This window comes from Trichosurus vulpecula, chromosome 2 (assembly GCF_011100635.1).
Source record: "Trichosurus vulpecula isolate mTriVul1 chromosome 2, mTriVul1.pri, whole genome shotgun sequence".
In the NCBI taxonomy this organism is placed as follows: Eukaryota; Metazoa; Chordata; class Mammalia; order Diprotodontia; family Phalangeridae; genus Trichosurus; species Trichosurus vulpecula.
In genome coordinates, this window is record NC_050574.1 from 44,040,031 (window position 1) to 44,063,723 (window position 23,693).

General features: G+C 35.9%; 1 protein-coding gene across 1 annotated transcript in view; it reads left to right on the forward strand.

The window, feature by feature from the left end:
* Positions 1-626: 626 nt before the first annotated feature.
* LOC118836412 (vomeronasal type-2 receptor 26-like) overlaps positions 627-23,693 on the forward strand; it is a 29,534-nt gene continuing 6,467 nt past the window's right edge. Inside the window, exons 1-4 of the mRNA XM_036743719.1 lie at positions 627-739; positions 4,925-5,216; positions 6,508-7,311; positions 9,359-9,586. Coding sequence (XP_036599614.1) covers positions 663-739; positions 4,925-5,216; positions 6,508-7,311; positions 9,359-9,586 — 1,401 coding nt within the window. The 5' untranslated portion in view covers positions 627-662. The remainder of the gene's footprint in view (positions 740-4,924; positions 5,217-6,507; positions 7,312-9,358; positions 9,587-23,693) is intronic.

A 23,693-nucleotide genomic window follows, 5' to 3' on the forward strand; every position in this document is an offset into this window, starting at 1 on the left:
ATCCCTGGGTATCCTTCCATTCTTCGCAGGGTATTCTGCTAAGAATACCTGGAAAGAGAAAGAGGAAAATATGTTTATCACTGAGACATGGGAACTCAGGTGCAGAGCCCCAAAGAGGGATGGTCCCAGAGTACCCATTAGTTTGGCTCATTTTGATGGCATTTGGGGTAGGAGGAGGAGGGTGGTGGGGATCCTATACATTGCTTACAATAAATATGCCTGGAGTAATAACTAAGCAAAATCAAACCCTTATAAATATCCCCTGCTTCTTCCCTCATTACCCTTGTTTTGGGCAAGGGTCTGAATCATTTTCCATTTGTCTTCACAGGTGTCAGGAAGAAAAGTGGAATTCAGATTTTGTAAAGGAAATGAACGCTTGCCTGAAGAAGAGTTTCACCATTAGAGAGTTCTTCATAATCCTAGTTAAGCTGTGATGAGGTCTGATCTACACCATAGCCTCACCTTAGTCTGACTGTGATTTCTCCATGTGTTAGACTTGAAAAGAAGTGTTCCTGATGCTCTTACTTCTTTTTCTATTTCTGGGGCTGGAGCTTCCTCAGCATACGGGTCATGAAGAAGCTCCTCTCTGCTTCTTGAAAAGAGATTTAGGTCCCACCCACTACAGGGATGGGGATCATATTGTGGGGGGATTTTTCCCTTTAATGATACATGAAATGACCTTACTCCAGACTTGGAAATATTTTCGTATTCATCCTGAGAAAATTCTGAACGATTATCAGTAAGTTTAGGTTATTATTTTAAGAAGTATTTTTAAGGGGAAGGTGATTAAAAAGTAAGTTTTAAAACATTTGCATGAACAAAGTATCATTTCCTGTCCTGTTGTCCACCTTTAATGTCTCAGTCTACTTCCTTTTAAAATGCCAATAAAGAAACAAGCCCTCTCCCCTTCCACTCACACAGACCTACACACACCACGGCCCACAGAGTAATCAACCAGGATCTTTATGATTTTTGTTCTGTTTCTGGAAAGGTTCTGACAGAGGAGGACTTGGCAGCTCCCTCCCTTGTGAAGGACAAGCTCCATCTGCCTTGCCTGTCCTTACACTGCTAACCACTGACATTCTTGGAGAAATTAAATGCCAGATAAATGCTCTGAATATATCATTTATTTCCATTTCAGCCCCATATGGAACCTGTGAAAAACGCACTACAAATGTCATTCACTATAGCTACTTCATTAGGCACTGCAGTCTATAACACACACACACACAGAGCTGCATATGTCTGTATATGTGTATGTGTATGATTTTACATGAATATACATACATAAAGTATGTGATTGTGACATCTTATATAGGATTATTATATAACAAATATATATGATAGTTATGAGGCATATTTTTGTATAACTATGTATGAAAATATAACAATTAATTTAATTATATAATTATATGTAACTCGATATTTACATGTCTCTGAGTAAATATGATGCTGACTGGCAGTATAACAATAACTTACTCTGTTAGACTGTTGCCTGATTCACTGGGAGATTAAGTGAATTGCTCATGATTATACAGTTGGTATTTCTCAATCAAAACTTTTAACCCAGGTTTTCCTGATTCTCAGTCCAACCTGGTACCTCTGACTGTCTCTGTCTCTGTCTCTGTCTGTCTCTGTCTTTCTGTCTTTCTGTCTGTGTCTCCGTCTCTCTCTGTTTCTCTGTCTTTCTGTCTCTCCATTACATTATTAAGTTTCAGGACTACAATTGTTTTATTTAAGCAGTGTGGTAGAGTGCATTCATTCTCAATATTTTATACTCTTAATGTTAGTGTTTTTCACATTTAAAAAATAAGAAAGAATTTTCTCATAATCTACCAGGATCAGGATTCTTAATTACTTTTTTTTATTTCAGTTGATCCTCGTAAGTTCTCATGACATAGGTGCTAGTACCACACACATTATACAGATGAGGAAACTGAGGCAGAAACTAGTCGAGAAATTGCCTAATTTCACAAAACAACTGTCTGAGATGATATATCAATTCCTGAGTATAAGTTCAGAACTTTATCCTCTGTGCCACTTAGCTGCTCTTAATATTCAGTTCTGATCCATTTTTAATTTATTCTCATTTCATTATAATTGTACATAGTTCTTTTTAATATTTTATTTGATTATTATCCATCTTTTTAATTCAGTTAAATCAAAGTTTCTAAAGGTGGTCTCTGTCCCTACTGCAGTAAAGCCTCCTCTCAGTTCCTAAAATTATCTTTCTTAATCATACCTATGTCACACACCTATTTTATGATCTTCTATGCCTCCTTCTTAGCTCCAGGATCAAATATACAATATGTCATCTGGATTTTAAAGCCCTTCACGACCCATCAGGTTGCTACCTTCCCAGTCTTCTTCTACCTTACTCCTACCTACATATGCTTAGATCCCAGATGCACCCACACACTCGCTGGTGCTCACACAAGACACTCCATTTTCCTACTGCTTTGTTTTCACTGACTACTTCTCATCCCTGGAAAGTTTTCCTTTCTCACCCTCACATTCTGGATTCATTGGGTTCATTTCCTTCAAGCCTCAGCTAAAATCTAACCTTCTGCAAGAAGTCTTTCCCTAATGTGCTTACTGCTAGTGGTATTTTTAAGAGATTATTTCCAAAGAATATTGCACATTTTTTGAACACAGTATTTTGCACACTATGTTTTCCACTATATTGTGAGCTCCTTTATGTCAGAAACCTTGCTTTGTTAGTTTTTATTTCTTTTGTATCCCTTGAGCTTAGCACAATCCTTAGCCCATAGAAGTATTGAAAAACTTTTTCTTTGAATAAAAGATTGGCTGTCAGTCTTTTTCAAAATATTGAGTTTTTGTCAATTTTTAAATTTTTATACTGTTTTCCAATTTCTATATTTTCTCTATTATTTGAGGGTGTTTCCCATTTGTGCTTTTTTTTTCAGAACTTTTAAATTTTGACCTTGACAAGTCAAGTCCCTTTAACAGGTGTCAGTTTCCCTTTATGTCAAATAAGACGATTTAAGTAAATGAACAGTCAGGTACTTTCTTGCTGTGAATCTACAATCCGACACTTACATATATTAAATGTACTATATTTTGTTAATTTTATTTAGAATAACATGATATTATTATATTTCATATACTGATAACCTATATGGAAATATGGTATTGGTATCAATCTAAACCTATATGGAAATATGGTATTGGTATCAACCTAATCTATACCTGTATGAGGCAGCTAGGTGATACAGTGGGAGGGGGGAGGGGAGAGGGGAGAGAAAGAGAAGAGACACAGAGACAGAGACAGAGACAGAGACGACAGAGAATTTAGAACTTAGTTCTCGTTCTACCACTGATATCTACTAGCTTCACAGCAATAGGCAAATAATTCAGCTTCTCAGCTGTCTAGGTCTGTAGGTTGTATATTTGATTTGGGTGAAGTAATTTCTAAAATGAGTAAGAATTACCCATCCCAAAGAAATCACAGGTCTGAAAATACACACCAAGGTTACGATGTAGTGAGTTTTAGAGATCTGAAGTACAGGGATAACTCAACCTGATTGAATTTTTTTAATTTGCCTCAGGTATGACCTTATTTACCAGACCACACCTTCTGATGTGTCTGGGAGAAAGCCCAGAATATGAGTCATTACCTTATTATATTTCTTAATGGCCTGTATATTAAGATAGATGAAATGGATTTTAAAATGCCTACTTAAAACCAAGGGTACATTGTTTCCAATTTCATGTACTTTATCCATCACTGCATTCAGGTGTTTATAGAATTAGCTGATAACAACAGAAAACACTACAGTCTTCTTATAGTCAGCTCAACTCCTAACTTGCTTACTGCTACATTCTACACAGAAACATAATTCCCTGATCTATGTTTTTTTTCTGTATATATCAAAGTAGGCACCAACATCCTCCCTTTGAAATTCCTGTTTGGCACAGTACCGGGTAGACAAGCAATCAATGAATGTTGATGGACTGAATTCCATACAACTCACTTAACCAACTGTATCACAAAACACTTATGATAAGTAATACTTTCTATATTCAACAAAATCAGGCAATAGAAAGTTTAAGGAAAGAAAAAATCATATAAAAAGAGTCATCTAGTGAAAAGCACCAAAAATCATGTTTACCTTTTGGGATTGATCTTCAAGAAGTTGCCACTATCATCCCTACCATTCCATTCCAACCATCCCATAGTAGGGTTGTTGGCTCATGCAAGGAAAGTAAATCATTGGAGTTAGGTCTATCAGGCACAGGGATAAGTCTTTTTCTATGGTCATGATTTTAGTTGCCTCTCTCCACAGTCCCATTCTTATGCTCTCCTGCTGGTAATTGCTGTTGTAGAAATAGATGCCATCAGAGTGACACTTCTCACCAGTCATTAAAGGCAAAACTAGCCTCTTGCTGTAGCAGTATTTCATCCTTCCCTTCATTATTACGGAACTAAATATCAGAAAACTTTCTCTTTCTTGGTGAGAAAAAGCGACCTCACCTGCCCCTTTAAGCGATAACCATTCTTTGGTTTGTGGAAGAAAAAGCATCATGACATGACTCACAGCATTCATCCTTATCATGTATTTCTCTTGGCACAGATTAGTAGATTTGGCAATATTCAGGGACAGATGATAGATAGATTGATATATAGATAACCACACAAGTAGATGGAATGTTCATGTGTGTGTCTACATATATACAAACATACATACACATGAATACATGAATTTTATGACGGTGAGATTACTAGAAGAGGGTAAAATACTGTTTATATAAGGACTTGAGAGTTAAGGAGGAGAATCACACTAAGTTGTCTGAACTATTGACTCAAAAATTAGAATGATTACTAGGTATTCTATTTGTGAAAGAAGTAACTTCTTGGGGATAGAAGAATTTCCTAAGTCCTAACACTATGGTCTCAACTGAGGTTGCAGGAAAAACACTACAATGAAGTCCTGGCCTTGGTGTTTGCTGTAGAGGAGATCAACAAGGACCCCAATCTGTTACCCAATATCACTCTAGGATTCTACATCTACAACACCTACCCTAGTGATGTCAGAACCCTGGAGAGCTCCTTAATGTGGCTGTCAGGACAAGGACTGGCTGTTCCAAACTACCACTGTGAGAAGCAGGCCAAGTCCTTGGCTGTCATTGGAGGAGCCTATTCTGAATTGTCAGTCCAAATGGCTTCCCTACTTGAACTCTACAAGTTTCCACAGGTAATAATCATCAGGAAAATAGCCCAGATTGTTAGGAGAATATTGATGGTTGGGAGGAGGTAACACCAAGGACTCAAACTGCCTATATGACATGGTAAAAATTGGGAAATCCTGTCTTCTAGAATTATTCTTCAGCTGGAGCTCAGAGCATTGAAGATACAGAGCCGAGATATTTAAATGAGTGATCACCATTGCCCATTCTATTAGGATTTATTCCTGCCAACATTACTAATGTGTACATCTATGAATCTATCTATCTATCTATCTATCTATCTATCTATCTATCTCCTATTCTATTTCATACATTACAATGATTACACTCATGTTAGCATTTATACATTATGTATAAATATAGATGTACAACTGTATATTTTACATGTATTTAAATATATAAATGGGAATCTATATGGCACACTGGATAAAGAACTGGGCGAGGAATCAGGAAGACTCATCTCCATGAGTTCAAATCTGGCCTCAGACACTAGCTGTGTGACTTCAGGTAAGTCATTTGACTCTGTTTTCCTCATTTCCTCAGTAAAATAAGCTGAAGAAAGTAAATGGCAAACCATTCCAGTATCTTTGCCAAAAACATCCCAAATGTGGTCATGAATATTTGGACATGATGGAAACAACTGAAAAGCAACAAAATAAATATATACACCAATATAATTCATTATAGCATAATGTAACTGTAAAGTATATGCATATATGTGTGTATGTATGTATGTGTATGTAAGTGTGTCTACCGATGTAGTTTAGCAAAAATGAATGAGCATTTGTAAAATTCCTTACACGGAATATATGGTGCTCAATTGGGCTCAATAATTCAGCTGGCAGGCAGAGGTGGGAAGGGAAAAGTTTTTTAAAAGAATAATCACCCCTTTTGACTAACTTACATCATGAGAGATACCTTAAGGTATCATAGAATGTCCACTGAAACTGAGATAAATGTGAGCTATAGAGGAAAAAGTTATCTCACAAAAATCTATGGATCAAGGAAAGAAAATTGTGACGGTTGCATTGAGGCAAGTTTCTTAGAAGATGTGGCACCTGATCACAGGTGCCAATATCTATTTTAGAGATGAGATGAGCCTTTAAAAGTGGAGAGGGAGACAATAGCAGGCTGAGAAGATGGAGGGTCAAATTCCAGGAATGCTGATTGGTCTATGCAAACATATGGCAAAAAGAGATGAAATGTTAGGAAAATTGAAAGGTTCAAGGTCTGTTATATGGTATTCTTTAGGCCATACTTCATTCTCAACAGGGATAATGGGTTTTTTTCTATGTTCAGATCGCTTATGGCCCATTTGATTCCATCCTGACTGACAAGGTCCATTTTCCAAGTGTTTATCAAGTGGCACCCAAGGATTCTACCCTTGCCCTGGGAATGGTCCGATTAATGGTGCATTTCAACTGGACATGGGTGGGACTGGTTATAACAGACAATACCAGGGGTGAAACATTCCTCTGGGATATACAAGAAGAGATGACCAGGAAGGGTGTCTGTGTGAACTTTATAGAGAAGATTCCTCCCAGTGAGAAATATACTATTAATTCCCATTATGATATCATGAGAAGAATTGATGGATCTTCTGCAAATGTAATCGTAATTTATGGGGATAACAATTCATTAATGACATTGCAATATTCACAAGTGCCTTACGTAATTTATAAAAAAGTGTGGATTACCACCTCTCACTGGGATTTTACCATAAGACCCCATGACATGGATGTTGAAAGTTTCAATAGAGCTCTGATATTTTCAGGTCAGAAAAAAGAGATTCCAAGTTTCAAACCTTTCCTTAGGACAGTTAAACCTGCCAAATATCCAGAAGATATTTTCCTTAAGAGATTTTGGAACTCAGCTTTTCTGTGTCCATTTGATTATGAAAAAATGGATCAAGAAGACTGTTCACCAAACGCTTCTTTAGAGATGCTGCCTTTGCGGTATTTTGACATGTCTATGCCTAGGCAGAGTTACAATATCTACAATGCTGTGTATGCTGTGGCCTGGGCTCTCCACAAAATACTCTTAACTAGATCAGAAATGGAATACCTGGGAGATGAAGGCAGCCCAGTTCTATATCCCTGGAAGGTAAGTTTCCATTTGCAGCACCAGAGAGTTGACATGTCTAAACTTCTATCTCATTCATAGGGCTGCTATCTCTAGAAAATAGGGAGTTAGTTACTCAGCTAAGTGGCTTGTCAACTATTTTCTTCTAAGACCCAGGCCTGCATTTTTCTGATTTGATGATGCCAGTACTGGCTCTTTCAGAAGTCACTCTCAGTCATGTTTAAGACTTTCTCTCCAAATCAACAGGAGCTTAGGAGTGATGTCAACAATAGGTTACATATTTTGGTTTTTATTTCTAGACTGATCAGAAAGACTGTAAAGTAAGCTACGAGCATCTGAAAAGTGGTACTAAAGCCTGTACATAATGCGTTTTCTGCTCTGTTATCCCAATTTGAAGACAGAGAGAAGTCAGAGGACTCACAACCTAGCTATTTCCCATCCATAGTATGTAGCACATCCACCCTTAGAATGTCCTGTTAGTTTCACCACACTGTCAAAGGAATCTTTGGCAGAAAATAATCTTTGACTCAATAGTTCCTGACAGGTAGATGCAGGGTTTAGCTGATGGGATTCAGGATACATAAATGATGTGAGAAGACCCAGGTTAGACAAGGTTAGCACACTAATGCTCCAGGGGCTAATTTGTCCTTTCACCTGGTTTTTTGTGTAGTCAGGAGACTGAAAAAGGGTACATAGTGCTCAGTTCTGGTAATCATAAGTAAAGATAAACATTGATAAGTTGGATGTTGACAAGAGGAGTGTACTGATAGAAAAAAGGATCTTGAATTCATGACTTATGAGGTTCAGATGAATGGACTTGGCGTTTTTAGCTTTGGGGAGGGTGGTATTACTCAGGAGGAGATGCATGATGTTCAAGTATTTGGATATCCACGTTGTTGTATAGGGTTGAAATTATCTCATTTTATGATGAGGGCTAAACTTGGAGTTACAGTTAGAAGTTGAAAAGAGGACAATTTAGGTTTGATATCAAGAGAAAAACAGCAATAAATCAAAGAGTAAATAAATGAATAACAGCAGGAGCAATTTGTGAAAATTAGATTTGGACAAAAATATAATGAGCTGCCTCATTAGATGATATGGTTTCTTTCCTTGGAGGTTTTCATGCGGAAGCTGGACGATAGTTTGTTGAGTGTTATACTGAGAATTACTATCATATGTGGTATTACTTGATAGCCTATTTTGTCCCTTTTTACTTCCAAGTTTTCTAATTCTGTGGGGAAATGGAAGCCCATGATAGAAATGAAATAGTATCATTACTATCATCATCATTATTATTATCAGTATAATTATCATTATTATTAACCACTTTAAGCCTCAGTTATTTCATTTACAAAACGCGGAAAAGTGTCCTGTGACACATACCTCACAATTTGGGTATGAGAACAATACATTGGGAAACTCAAACTGGAGCAGATAATGGGTTTAGTGGCTGGGCTGTTCTCTGTGATATCTGAAATAATTGAGAATAAGAGAGATGAAATCAGCATTGAAGAAGGGCGGATATTGTTTTTAATTACCAGAATAGAAGGGTAGATTTGGAAAATGATGGACCATTAAGCTTGACCTAAATACCTGCATGGAAATTTAAAATTGGATTATCAAAGATAAACTAGAAAGATCTCCAGCCAAGATGGATTCCTGGAAAAGAAACAAACCATACAGTTCCTACATACAGACTCCAGCAAAATTCTGAGGTTCACACCAGAGTGAAGAAAGATCCAAGAAATCAAATTAGCATCTACAATGATTTCTTCCACTCCAGGCCTTAATCATTTAGAAAAGAAAGTGGGGTGGAGCCAAGGTGATGAAAAAAGGTTTAAGAAGGTGAGGCATGGTGAGAAATGAACCAATAGAAAGTTTTGATCAAATAAAGGAATTGAAAAGGTTTGACTAAGGAAGCAGAATCCTTGGGGGTTTCATAGGGTTGAGAGGCAGATTATGATTTTTCCCTATGTTTGACTGAGGAGAAGGAAAGATATCTTAACAATTCAAAATCTTTTGGGTGTCCCTACGTTGAAGAATCACTTCTAGTTCTTTTCCCATTCAGCTGCACTCCTTTCTTAGAAACATCGAGTTTAACAACAGTGCTGGTGACCAGGTGTTCATGGATGAAAAAAGGATCCCCGTGGCAAACTATGATATTGCAAATTTTGTAGACTTTCATAATGGTACAGAAGTGCTGGTGAAGGTGGGAGAATTTATGTCTCATGTTCCCTTTGGTGAAGATTTTTCCATCCATGAGAATGTCATCATGTGGAATGAATTTTACACAAAGGTTAGTAGTAACTCACAAGGTAGTTTTTCAGAGGGTGTAGATATTATTAATGGGAATTTTGGTTTCCCCTTTTATTTCCTTCTAGGTGATATATATTTTTATTTAATATTTTATGTTTCCCTAATTACACATACAATTTTTAACATTCACTTTTTTTAAAATTTTGATTTATATATTCTCTATTTCTTCCCAAATTTTTATTCCCCCACATTGAGAAGGAAAGCAATTTGATGTAGGTTATACATGTGCAGTTATGCAAATGATATTTCCATGTTAGTCATGTGGTGAAAGAAAACACAGACAAAAAATTCAAGAAAAAAAGAAAAAGCATTCTTCAATCTTCCTTCAGACTCCATCAATTCTTTCTCTGGAAATGGATAACATTTTTCTTCATGAGTCCTTCAGAATTTTCTTGGATCATGAGATTGCTGAGATTGGCTGTCATTCACGGGTGTTAATCAGACAATATTTCTGTTACTATATACAATTTTCTCTTGGTTCTGCTCATTTCACTTTGCATCACTTCATATAAATCTTTACAGAATTTTTTGAGAGCATTCTGCTCATCATTTCTGATAGCATAATAGTATTCCATAGCGATCATATGCAACAATTTGTTCAGTCATTCCCCAACTGATGGATATCCCCTCCATTTCCAGTTCTTTGCCACCAAAAAGAGCTACAATAAATATTTTAGTACATACAGATTATTTCCCCTTTTGTTTCTAATCTCTTTTGGATACAGACCTAGTAGTGGTATTATTTGGTCAAAAGTTGTACATGGTTTTACAATCCTTTAGACATAGCTTCAGATTGCTCTCCAGAATAGTGGAATTAGTATACAACTTCACCAACAGTACTTTGGTGAAATAGAGGACTTTGAAACATCTCTCATGAACAGACCAGAGCTGAATCAAAAATTTGGTTTTCAAATAAAAGATTCAAGAGAAACATAAAAAGGGAAACAGCAAAGAGAAATCATAAGGAATTTGACAAATTTGAAGTGTTTACATTCCTACATGGGAAGATGATACTCGTGACTCATAAGAACTTTTTCATTATTAATGCAATTTGAAGTAGTATACATAGACAGAGGGCAGAGTGTGAGTTGGATGTGATGTAATAATTATAAAAAAAAATAAAATTAAGTGGTGAAAAAGGAGAATATGCTGGGTGAAGAGGAAAGGGAGAGGTAGGATGGGGCAAATTTTCCCACTATCCTCTCCAACATTTTTCATTTTCTTTTTCTATCATATTAGCCAATATGATAGGTGTGGAATGGTAGCTCAGACTTGTTTTAATTTGCATTTCTCAAATCAACAGTGTTTTAAAGCATATTTATATGACTATAAATAGCTTTGATTACTTCATCCAAAACCTGCCTGTTCATATCTTTTGACCATTTAGCAATGTAGGAATGGCTCTTATTTTTTGTAATATCAGTTAATTTGGGACTTTCTTACTGTTTTAAAATGATTAATTAAGTGTCTTTGAGCCTGACTAGGTGCAAAGCCCCAGGCCCAAACCCCTATCTACTAGTTGCTGAAGCCCTCAGGGTCCTAAGGGGAGTTGCTAAGGCCACAGCCAATAGTAGAAGCCTGAGTTCTGGTCACTCAGATGACGTTTGTTGATGGCTAAAGAGTGTATAGAAAGAGAGAAAAGAGCTGTTTTCTTGGGCCTTTCACTCTTGGAGGTGTGTTGATGTGGATACTCTGGGCAGCTGTAGTTAAGAGCCCTCCAGCTTGTAAACCTGGATGTTGGGATTTGTCAAATCCTGGTAACTATGCATTGAGATTTGAATCAGACAAGGTCTGTCTGTTGATGTTTGTAATTTGTATTTGCTCTGAAGTTTGCAGTGCTGGCTTTTCCCCTGAACTAAATGAATGACATTGGTATGTTGGATTGAAATAAGATTTTTAACCCCCTTAACACTGCTTTCCTTAGTAAAGCAGATCAAAAGAACCTGTGCTTGCAGCATTCTTGTTGTTGGTTTTTAACCCCCACAGCAGCTGCTAGCTGGATTGTTGCAACACTTTTTTAAATTGGCCTCACTTCTCTATATATTTGAGAATGAGGTTATTATCAAAAAAAAAAAATACTTGCTGTAAATTTTTTCACAGTAATGACCACTATGTATTTCTTTCCATCTAATTCACCCTACCCACTTATCCTACTTTCTCCTTTTACCCTATCTATTCTCAAAAGTATTTTGTTTCTGGCTTTTATCCCCACCCCCATGTGCTTTCCCTTCTATCAGCCCCTCTTTCTTTTATCTCCTTTCCCTCCTACTTTCTTTTGTGTAAGACAGATTTATGTACTCAACTCTTTGTGGATATCATGCCTTTTTTGAGCCCATCCTGATAAGTAAGATTCATCAGCTTCTCCTCATCACCTTCCCCTTTTTCCCCTCCACTGTAAATGCTCTTTTGCTCCTTTTTTAAGTCAGACAATTTACCCCATTCTACTTCTCATTTTCCCATTCTCCCAATGCATTCCTCTTTCTCACCCCTTAATTTGGTTTTATTTTTTGATGATCATTCCATCACATCCACCTCACACTTTGCCGTCTGTCTATGTATACTACTTCTAATTATACTAATAATGAGAATGTTCTTATGAGTAACAAATGTCATCTTCCCATGTAGAATCGTAAACATTTCAACTTTGTGGAATTCCCTATGATTTCTCTTTCCTGTTTCCCTTTTTATGTTTCTCTTGAATCTTGTATTTGAAAGCCAAATTTTTTATTCAGCTCTGTTCTCATTAGAAATGTTTCAAAGTCCTCTATTTCACTGAATGTCTATTTTTCCCTTAAGGATTATACAGTTTTTTCTGGGTAGGTCATTCTTGGTTGTAATTCTAACTCTTTTGCTCTCTGGAATATCACATCCCAAGCCCTCCAATCCTTTAATGTAGAAACTGATAGATCTTGTATTATCCTCACTGTTGCTCCACATTATTTGAGTTGTTTCTTACTGACTACTTAGAATATTTTCTCATTGGCCTGAGAGCTCTGGAATTCAGCTATCACATTCTTGGGAATTTACATTTTGAGATCACTTTCAGGAGGTTATTGGGCACTTCGTTGAATTTCTAGTTTACCCTCTGATTCTAGAATATCAAGGCAATTTTCCACAATTATGTGAAAAATGATGTCAGGGTTCTGTTTTAGATAATGACTTTCAAGTAGTCCAACAATTCTCAAATTATTTCTGCTGGATCTATTTTCCAAGTCAGTTTGTCCAGAGACATTTCACATTTTCTCATATGTTTCATTTTTTTATTTTTTTAAAAACTGTTTCTTGATGTCTCATGAAGTTATTAGCTTCCATTGGTCCAAATGTAATTTTTGAGGAATTATTTTTTCAGTAACCATTTGTACCTCCTTTTCCATTTGGCCAATTCTACTTTTTAAGGAATTGTTCACCTCAGTGCATTTTAAATATCTTTTTCCATTTGGACAATTCTGCTGTTTTTGTTAATTTTTTTTAATTTATAGAATAAAACAAACATTTCTATTAGTACAATAAAAAAGATTCTTTCACATGAAACTGTGAATCTACTTTGTAAAACCTGCTATTCCATTCAAATATACAACCAAATTATAGTTTAAATTATTGTCACTTTTTTTCCTTCTCTCCACCCCCTACCCTAGCGATGGTTAGTATTAGAAACAAACAGGTATTATATACATATATATATATATACTTCTATTTATCAGTTCTTTATCTGGATGCAGATAGCATCTTCTCTTCATATGTCCTTTACCATTAATTTGGGTATTTATAATAGACAAAATAACTTATTCTCTCAAGGTCACTCTTAAAGCAGTGTTGTTATTACTGTATACAATGTTCTCTTGGTTCTGCTCATTTCACTCTTCATTACTTCATGAAAGTCTTCCCATCTTTTTCTAAAATCATTGCGCTCATCGTTTCTTTTAGAATAGTAGTATCCCATCACATATATTAGAGTCATTACCCAATTCATGGGAATCTCTGCAATATCTAGTTCTTTACCACCCCAAACTGAGCTGCAATAAATGTTTTAGAATATATATGTTGTTTTCCTTTTTCCCTAACATCTTTGGAAATGGACTGAGTAGCTGTATTGCTGGGTCAAGAGCATAGGTAATTTAGTTACACTTTGAGTGTAATTTCAGATTGCTCTCCAAAATGATTGGATCATTTTACAATTCCTAAAAGAAATGAATTAGTGTCAGAATTTTTTCACATTCTCTCCAGTATTTGTCACTTTCCCCTTCTATCAGTATAGGCAATCTGGTAGTTGTAAAATGGTATCTCAAGGTTGTTTTAATCTCCATTTCTCTAATTAATAATGATTTAGAGCATTTTTATATGACCATAAATTATTTTGATTGCTTCAATGGAAAACTGCTTGTTCATATGCTTTGACCATTTATGAATTAGGAAATGACTCATTTTTTATAGATTTGACAAAGATTTAATTACTATTTGTGAATTTCCCTTCATTCTATTTTTACTCACTGTTCTCAGTCTCTCTTTCAACCCTATCCCTGTCACATTATATTTTACCCTGACCCTGGTATTCCTTATTTTACCCTCCCCTCTAGAACTCTTACTTATCTTCTCCTGCAGCCTTCTAATCTTATTCTGTACACCCTCTTGAAAGTCACTCTCCCAGCTGGTCCCCCAGTTTTCTCAGCTCTCTAGAAGTTCTAAAGACTTCTAAACCCTTTCAGATCTAATTATTTTTCCTTTTCAAGTAAGGTTCCATCATTACTAGCCTTCAACCCCCACCACCTGTTTCCTCTGTATTCATTCTACCTTTCACGTTCCATTTTCATTAGACAATTGGTCTTTTTTACCTTTTCATACTGAATTTTGTTTTGTAGAATCATCCCATAATTTACAACTCAGCAACAAACTTTCTTTCAAACTACTTTAGTAATGATAAGTTTTAAGAATACTGATTTTTTCATATATCATAAATAAATAGTTTAGCAGTTCTTATGTCATAAGTAAACAGTTTATTAGTGCCTTATAATTAGTCTTTAATAACTTCTTTCTGCTTCTTCTGGATGTTTTCTTTGAATTTTTTTTAATTTTAGACAAATACTAAAACTTAAATGCACAATAAAAAGAAAAATAAACATTATAAACTTAAATATAATATAAAAACATGTCATATGCACAGCAGAACATGAGAGAATTCAAAATATATAGCAATAACTTAATGCCGTCCATCTTTTCTTTGCTTCCTTGTAGGTTTTATTTTATTCTCTGCTCTATGCTTTGCTTTGTTCTTTTTTCCCCATTCTCCTCCCCCTACCACAGGGCTACCACCCTGAGCATGGATATATGCATATATAGGTATTGATATATACATACATGTATACGTATATACATATATATGCAAATATACATACTTACATATATAAACATATACTTTCCTTAAGAGATTCTACTCTTAATCTTGTTTTTTTGTTTGTGCATATCTTTTTCTGATCTTCCCTAACTCCTCTACTTTACTTCTACCTGCTACCTTGCCCTCCTATTACTTAACCTACCCACACTCCAGCAATCTCTCCCTTATCCTCCCATTCCCCTAAATCTAAAGACTCTCCTATATCCCCCATTTAATGTATTCCCTCATCCTCCCCTGTACAGATCCCTCTTTTATCCTCTCCCCACTCCCTATCCCCTCAGAGTTTTATTTCTTTATAAGTTTAGAAGACTTTTATACTTTTCTAGATATATATGTATTTCACCCTCTTAAAATCATTGTTGAGGAAAGTAGATTTCCAGAATTAACAGTCCCCATCCTTCATCTAATTCCTCTGTATTGATTCTTCCTCTTGCACCTCATTTGTATAAGATAATTACTCTTTCAGTTGTTCTTAAATGGTTTTATTTTTGAAGTTATATGATTACTCAGGTCTACCCTAATCTTTTTATAACCTACCTAACTACTAGTAACAATTTTAGACATAGGTTTTACATTTTCTATACATAAAAGGCAAACCTTCTATCTTTATTTAGTCCTTTGTAATTGGTCATTGGTATGTACCTTTTATTTCTCTTAGCTCTTGTATTTCTAATCTTCTATTGAGTTAAGTATTTGTTTGTTTTTTAACAGAGTACTGAAAGTCTGACAGTTAATCAAGTGTCCTTTCTTTCATTCAGAATTTTGCCTAGTTTTGCTGGGTATGGTATTTTCAGCCAGATTTCCAGTTCTTTTACTCTTCAATATATAGTGTTCCTAGACCTCCAATCTTTTAGTGTCACCAGTGCTAGGTCTTGTGTGATTCTAATTGTGAAACTGTCATATATAAATTGGTTTTTTTTTTCTTGCTGCTTATAATGTTCTATTGATCTTGGGTTTTCAGAATTTAGCTATAATATTTCTGTGAGTTTTCCTCATAGGATTTCTTTCAGGTGGTGATTGGTAGATTTTTTTTCTATTTCCATTTTCCCCCTCTTGTTCTAGTGCTTTAGGACAATTTTCTTTAATTATTTCTTATATTATTATATCAAGATCCTTTTTTATCAGAATTTTCAGGTAGTCCAACTATTCTTAAGTTTTCTCTTCTTGATCTGTTCTCTAGATTCATTGTTTTTCTTATGAGATGTTTCACATTCTCTTCTATTTTTTTCATTCTCCACATATTTAAAAATGTCGTTGTCTATTATAACTTCACTGGCTTCCTCTTGCCCAATTGTGATTTTTTTCAAAATTAGAACTGTTTTTGTTACTAAGTTTCAACACCACAATGAGAAATTTCCATACATATAAACATGCAAAAATAATAGAACTACATATAAACCTATGAATTCTGCCTCATATCACTTGCTTTAAATATATGATTCTATACTTTTTTTCATTTCAAAACAATTCTGCTTATCACCTTAGTAGCTGAATTTCCCTTGTGTGAATTTACACAAAATATTACAATGGCTCTTTAAGACATCATTTTTACTATTATCATATTAGTACTAACTCTCACCACCGTTCACTAACTTCCCTTTCTTCCTCCCAATTAACAACACAAAAAGGAGACGTGAGGAAGGGTGGAACAGGGTAGAAAGTTGTAACAATTAAATCCACAAAGTGGCCATGTCTAAAAAATGTATGTTTTTTCCTTGTCTGAAGGAGGGTAACATCCCTAGAGTATTTTCAGGTTTTTCTGGAGACTCAGTTGTTCAAAAGTTGTTTCTCTTTGCACTACTGTTATACCACTTTAAATGCTTCTGACTCTGCTTATTTCACTTTGCATAGGGTTCTACTAGCCAGGATTCCATGAAATCACCTCTCATTTCCTTTCTAGATTTCTCTGAACTCGAGTTTGTATTCCAAACCTCCTGCTCAGTTCAGGTCTTTTCATCAAAAATTCTTCAAAATCTTCTATTGTGTTAAATGTCAATTTTTTCCTATATGGGACTATACCAAGTTTTGCAGGGTAGTTTATCCTTGGTTGTAAGCCTGTCCCTTTTGCCTTTCTAAATACTGAATTCCAAGATTTCCTCCCATGTAAGGTTGAAGCTGCCAGATCTTATGTGATCCTGACTGTAATTCCTTGGTACTTGAACTACTTCATTCTGAATTCTTGTAATATTTTCTCTTTGACATGGGTGTTCCGAATTTTGACTATGACATTCCTGGGAGTTTTTACTTGGGGATTTATTAGAGGAGGTGACCTATGGATTCTTTCTTATATTTGTTCTGTGTCTTGATTCTAAGAAACCTGGGCAATTCCCTTTTATGATTTCTTCATATACACTATCCAAGCTTTTTATTATATCAATGTATTCAGGGAGCCCAGTAATTTTTATATTATCTCTTCTTGATCAGATTTCCAAGTTATTTGTTTTGTCACCAGATATTTTACATTTTCTTCTTCAAGTTTTTCTATCTTTTCATTTTGTTCTAATATTTCTTGCTTATAGAATCATTGATTTTTGTTTGATCTATGTCTGTATTCAAGGACTCCACTTCTTGCATATGGCCTACTATTTTCTCTTCTAAGTTATGTATTCCACCTCCATTTCTTGCCTCCAGGTCTTTTATTTCATTTTTATCCCTTCCTTCATTTCTTCTAGGAATTCACATAGTCCTTGTGGAAAATCCATTTTGTCCTTTGAATCTATGTTTAGAGTGGTTGTGGAATTGCTTTCTTCTTTTGGAGGATCTCTAGTTTTGATACTGGTTGACGTTTTTATCTTTAATGTATTTACCTCTCCAGGTTCAGTTTCTGAATTGAGGCTTTGTGCTAGGCCCAGGGTATTGCCCCTGGTAAGGTTCTGGGTGGCATGACTAACCAGGCCAGCTCTTCTTCTCAATTCCCTGGGTTCTTGCCCTGACTTCCACATCCTGAGATTAGTCCTCTTTGGATTTTTGAGGTTTAGAGCTGAAACCTCAGCATTATAGCTCTCCATCCCAGGGATTTTGAAAAGGAAAAAGCGCTTTTGCAGACTACAGTCTACATGAACCCATTGGTTAGACTGGGAGTTGTAGACCCTAGTTTTGTTTTCAAGCCACCTGTTTTCTATCATCCGTATTTTCTTCTCTCTCTCTCTCTCTCTCTCTCTCTCTGTCTCTCTCTCTCTCTCTCTCTCTCTCTCTGTCTCTCTCTCTTTTTCTCTCTCTCTCTCTCCCTTCCTCCCTCCCTCTTTTGCAGTTCTCAGGTAGAAGAAATCGCTGACTTTTAGTTTTTCACTAGATCTCAGCTTAGAGGGGACTTCATGAATTGTTGGAGTAGATGTCCAGGAAGTAGGTGGTCTGCCTTGAGTATCAAAGCCCTGACAGCTGATCCTAGATGCTAACTTGTTGGAAATGTTGGAGGAGTTCTTGTCCAGAAATGAGCTGGCTTAGATGACCTCTTTGAACTATGAGACTCTGATACTGATTAGCAGTTATGTGGCAAATCATTCACATGTCCTCAGTCTCATCTTTACTGAAAAGGAGTGACCTCATAAAAGTTCCCCTTCTCTCTGATGTCAGAGGAAGAATTTCTATTACCAAAAGCCACTAGCATAACTATAAGCTTCATTCCCAACTGAATTTGTGTTTCTTCTTTTACATGGTAAGCTACAAAGTTCATTTCGGGCTTTATTTCACAAGCCCCAATTGTGATTTTCAAGGAGCCATTTTCTTGCTTAAGATTCCAGATCTCCTTTTCTAATTGCTTGACTTTCTTGTCTTAGTCTTCTTGTTTTTCTTGTATTATTTGTATTTTTCTTTTTAGTTTTTGCTCAATCTCTCTCATTTGATTTTTAAAGTTTTTACATTCCTCAATGCTTTTGGGTAGGTGACCATTTGACATTACTCTTTGGAGTAGAAGAGGGTTTCTTGCTTCACTATCCTCCTCTGAGGATGAACTCCAGTCTTCTCTATTCTCATAGTAGCTCTCTATGATTGGATTCTTTCTTCTCTGGCTGTTCATTTTTTGTAATAATTTAGTTTTTATAATCACCTCAAGTCCTGGGGAATGGGGGTTGGTGTCTCTGGCCTCTGATTCTCTTCAGTTTTCCCCTCTCACCTTGAACTCAAAACCAAGACCTCTAGCCTTCTGTAAGTGCCAACATCCATGCCCTACTGTTTCTGCTCTCACAAGGCATGTGCTGGTTCTTTCTCACTCCCAAAGCTCTCTGAGCAGCACAGCTGGGTCTGGCATTCCTTGTCAGCAGAGGTTCCCTAGATCTTCCCCAACTCAGATACCCAACTCCCCTCACTGTCCTGGGGGTAAAAGTACCTGTGGCTGGGGCAAGACAGCCTCCTAACCCAGTTAACCCCAGGGCTCGCCTCTTGTTGTTTAAGCAGCTGGCCTCTGTTAAAAGGGACCCTTGCCTGGAGGTGTTTACACCTCACAGGGAGGAAATGTAGTCCTAGGATTTTTCTTCAGGTCTTCTCAGATTGTCCCAAGAGGATGTTTGTTCTGCCCCTACTCTTACTGACTTTCAAGGATCTATGTTCACCCAGGGGCACTATTTTATCTCTTTTGTCGAAGAAAATCTTCAAAGCTTGAAATTTTCTGATCTACTCCACCATCTTCCCAGAATCCTCTCCTCTTCTGGATCTCTCATATCAAATTCTCCATTGATTTCTAGTCTTCTTGTTACAAATACCTGAAAGTCTTTCATGTCATCAAATATCTTTTTTTTCTATTAAAGATTATACTGAAACTTGCTGGATAAGTTATTCTTGAATGGAGCTTCAGCTCCTTTGCTCTTCAAAATACAGTGTTCCAAGATTTAAATTCTTTTAGTGTAGAAACTGTCAGGTCTTATGAAATCCTGATTGGTTTTCCACTGTATTGAAATTGTTTTCTTTTTTCCTATTGCTTGCAAAATTTTGGCTTTAACCTGGGAATTTTGAAACTTGGCTATGATATTCTTGTAAGTTTTCTTCCTAGGATCTCTTTCAGGTGGTGATTGCTGGATTCTTTCGATTTCTACTTTACCTTTTGATTTTAGAACTTCGGGGTAATTCTCCTTAATAAATTCTTGTAATATTGTATCCAGATTTTTTATGATCATAACTTTCAGGTAGTCCAACAATTCTTGTACTGTCTCTCCTTGATCTGTTCTCCAGATCAGTTATTGTTCTAAAGAGATGTATCAGATTTTCTTCCATTTTTTCTAGTTTTATTATGTCTTGGTATCTTATAACATCATTCAATTCCACTATCCCATTTCTAGTTTTCAAGGAGTTATTTTATTCCTTAAGATTTTATATCTCTTTTTCTTTTTTATGAAAACTAATTTAATCTTGGATCGCATTAACAGATAAGTGGTGTCCACAACAATAGATTTATGCAGTTTTATGTTTGTAATATCACATCTAGAATATAATGTCTGGTGCCACATTTTCAAAGGAACACAGGCAGAGTAGGATAACCCCAAGATGGCTAGAGGAATCAACTCTATTACGTAGTTTCCCTTTTTCTTTTTTTAAGATTTATTTATTTTTAGTTTTCAACATTCATTTCCACAAGATTTTGAGTTACAAATTTTTTCCCCATCTCTCCCATATCCCCCTCTCCAAGATGGCATGTATTTGATTTCCCCTTTCCCCAGTCTGGCCTCCCTTCTATCACCCCACTCCCACACCCCTTTATCCCCTGTCCCCTTACTTTATTGTAAGACAAGATAGATTTCTATACCCATTGCCTGTATATCTTATTTCTCAGTTGCATGTAAAAAGTTTTTAACACTTGATTTAGAACTTTGAATTCCAAATTTTCTCCCTTCTTCCCTCCCCCTCCACTTCCTTGAGAAGGCAAGCAATTCAATATAGGTTATACTTGTATTGTTATGAAAAACACTTCCATGATAGTCATTCTGTGAAAGACTAACTATATTTCCCTCCATCCTATCCTGTCCCCCTTTATTCAGTTTTATCCTTTGATTCTGTCCCTTTTCAAAAGTGTTTGCTTCTGACTATGACCTCACCTAATCTGTCCTCCCTTCTATCATTTCCCCCTCATCCCCTTCTCCCCTGCTTTCCTGTAGGGTAAGGTACCCCAAGTGAGTGTGTATGTTATTCCTTCCTTAAGCCAAATCCACTGAAAGAAAGGCTTACTCATTCCCTTTCACCTACCCCTTCTTCCCTTCCATTATAACCACTTTTTCTTGCCTGTTTTGAGTGAGATAATTTACCCCATTCTATCTCTCCCTTTCTCCTTCTCCCAATATATTCCTCTCTTGCCACTTAAATTTTTTTAGATATCATCACCTTATATTTAACTCACTCTGTGCCCTCTGTCTATATATGGATAGAGATAGATACATATATATGTATATAAATATATATATATATATGTATATGTATGTATATTCCCTTCAACTACCCTCATACTAAGAAAGGTCTCATAAGTTACAAACATCATCTTTCTATGTAGGAATGTAACAGTTCAACTTTAATAAGTCCCTCATGGTTTCTCCTACCTGTTTACCTTTTCATGCTTCCCTTGATTCTTGTATTTGAAAGTCAAATTTTCTATTCAGCTCTGGTCCTTTCATCAAGAATGCTGGAAATTCCTGTATTTTATTAAAAATCCATATTTTGGCTTGGAGCATTATACTCAGTTTTGCTGGGTAGGTGATTCTTGGTTTTAATCCTTGCTCCTTTGACCTCTAGAATATCATATTCCAAGCCCTTCAGTCCCTTAATATAGAAGCTGCTAGATCTTGTGTTATCCTGATTGTGCTTCCCCAAACTCGAATTGTTTCTTTTTAGCTGCTTGCAATATTTTCTCCTTGACCTGGGGACTCTGGAATTTGACTATAATATTCCTAGGAGTTTTCCTTTTGGGATCTTTTTCAAGAGCCAATTAGTGGATTCTTTCAATTTCTAGTTTATGATCAGGTTCTAGAATATCAGGGTAATTTTCCTTGATGATTTTTCAAAGATGATGTTCAGTCTCTTTTTTTGATCAAGGCTTCCAGGTAGTCCAATAATTTTTTAAATTCCCTCTCCTGGATCTATTATCCAGGTTAGTAGTTTTTCCAATGATATATTTCACATTGTCTTCTATTTTTTTCATTCTTTTGATTCTATTTTATATTTTTTTATTTTTCATAAAGCCATTAGCTTCCATTTGCTCCATTCTAACATTTAATGAATCATTTTCCTCAGTGAGCTTTTGGACCTCCTTTTCCATTTGGGCAGTTCTGCTTTCTAAGGCATACTTCTCCTCAATGGCTTTTTGGACCTCTTTTGCCATTTGAATTAGTCTATTTTTAAGATGTGATTTTCTTCTGTATTTTTGGGTGTTCTTTAGCAAGCTGCTTAATTTTTTCATTATTTTCTAGCATTCTTCTCATTTCTTTTCCCAATTTTTCCTCTCCTTCTTTACCTTGATTTTCAAAATCCTTTTTGAGCTCTTCCAAAGCATGAGACCAATTCATATATTTCTTGGAGGCTTTTGATGTAGGATCTTTGACTTTCTTATCTTCTCCCGGTTATATGCTTTGATCTTCTCTGGCACAAAAATAAGATTCTATAGTCTGAATTTTTTACACAGCCTGCTCATTTTCCCAGCCAATTACTTGACCTTTGAGCTCTTTGTCAAGGTATGACTCTGCTTCCAGAGTGGAGAGTGCTCTGTCCTAAGCTTCAGGGGTTTTTTGCTGCTGTTTTCCAAGCTACTTGTAGGCACCTGTAAATGAAAGCAATTCAAAAAGAAATTTGAATTTCAGACTGGTTTTTGAAGATACAGAATAACTACAGGGCAAATTGCCAACATTCACTGGATTATAGAGAAAGTTACAGAGTTCCAGGGAAAAAAAAAGACATCTACTTATATTTCATTGACTACACTAAAACCTTTGATTGTGTGGATCACAAAAAAATTATGTGACAAGTCCTCAAAAATATGGGAGTGCTAGATCATCTTCCTTGTTTCCTAGAGAACCTGTATGTGGGTAAAGAAGCAACAGTAAGACTGAACATGGAACAACTACTTGGTTTAAGTTTTGAAGAGAAGTACAATAAGGCTGCATAGCATCGCATCATTTATTTAACTTATATGTAGAGCACATCATGCAAAATGCCAGGCTGGATAAATTAAAAGCCAGAATTAAGGTTTCTGGAAGCAATATCAACAATCTCAGATATGCACATGATACTATTCTGATGGCAAAAAATGAAGAATAATTAAAAAACCTCTTGATGAGGGTGAAAGAGAAGAGTGTAAAAGCTGGCTTGAAACTAAATCAGTAATAAAAACCCACTATGATTATGGCAAGTAGTTCCATCCCTTCCTGGCAAATAGGGAAGAAGAAATGGAAGCAGTGACAGATTTTATATTCTTGAGCTCAAAGATCACTTGGCAGTCTCTGCATCTTAAACTTGGCCAGTTCCATCATTTGTAAAATGAGAATAATAATAGCATCTACCTCTCAAGCTTGTTGTGAGTGTCAAAATGAGTTAATATCTCAAAAGCACCATGCAAACTTTAAAATAGTCTATTAAAACTTGATAAAATTAGGGTTGTTTAAAAGGAATCTATTTGGACTTTGTCTATTTGTTTCTTGACAAAAGATGTCACTTACTTGTTAGTACTTATATATGGCTACTTTCAAAGGAGACACCTTTCACAAATCCTCTGTTCTGTTGTCCCTGG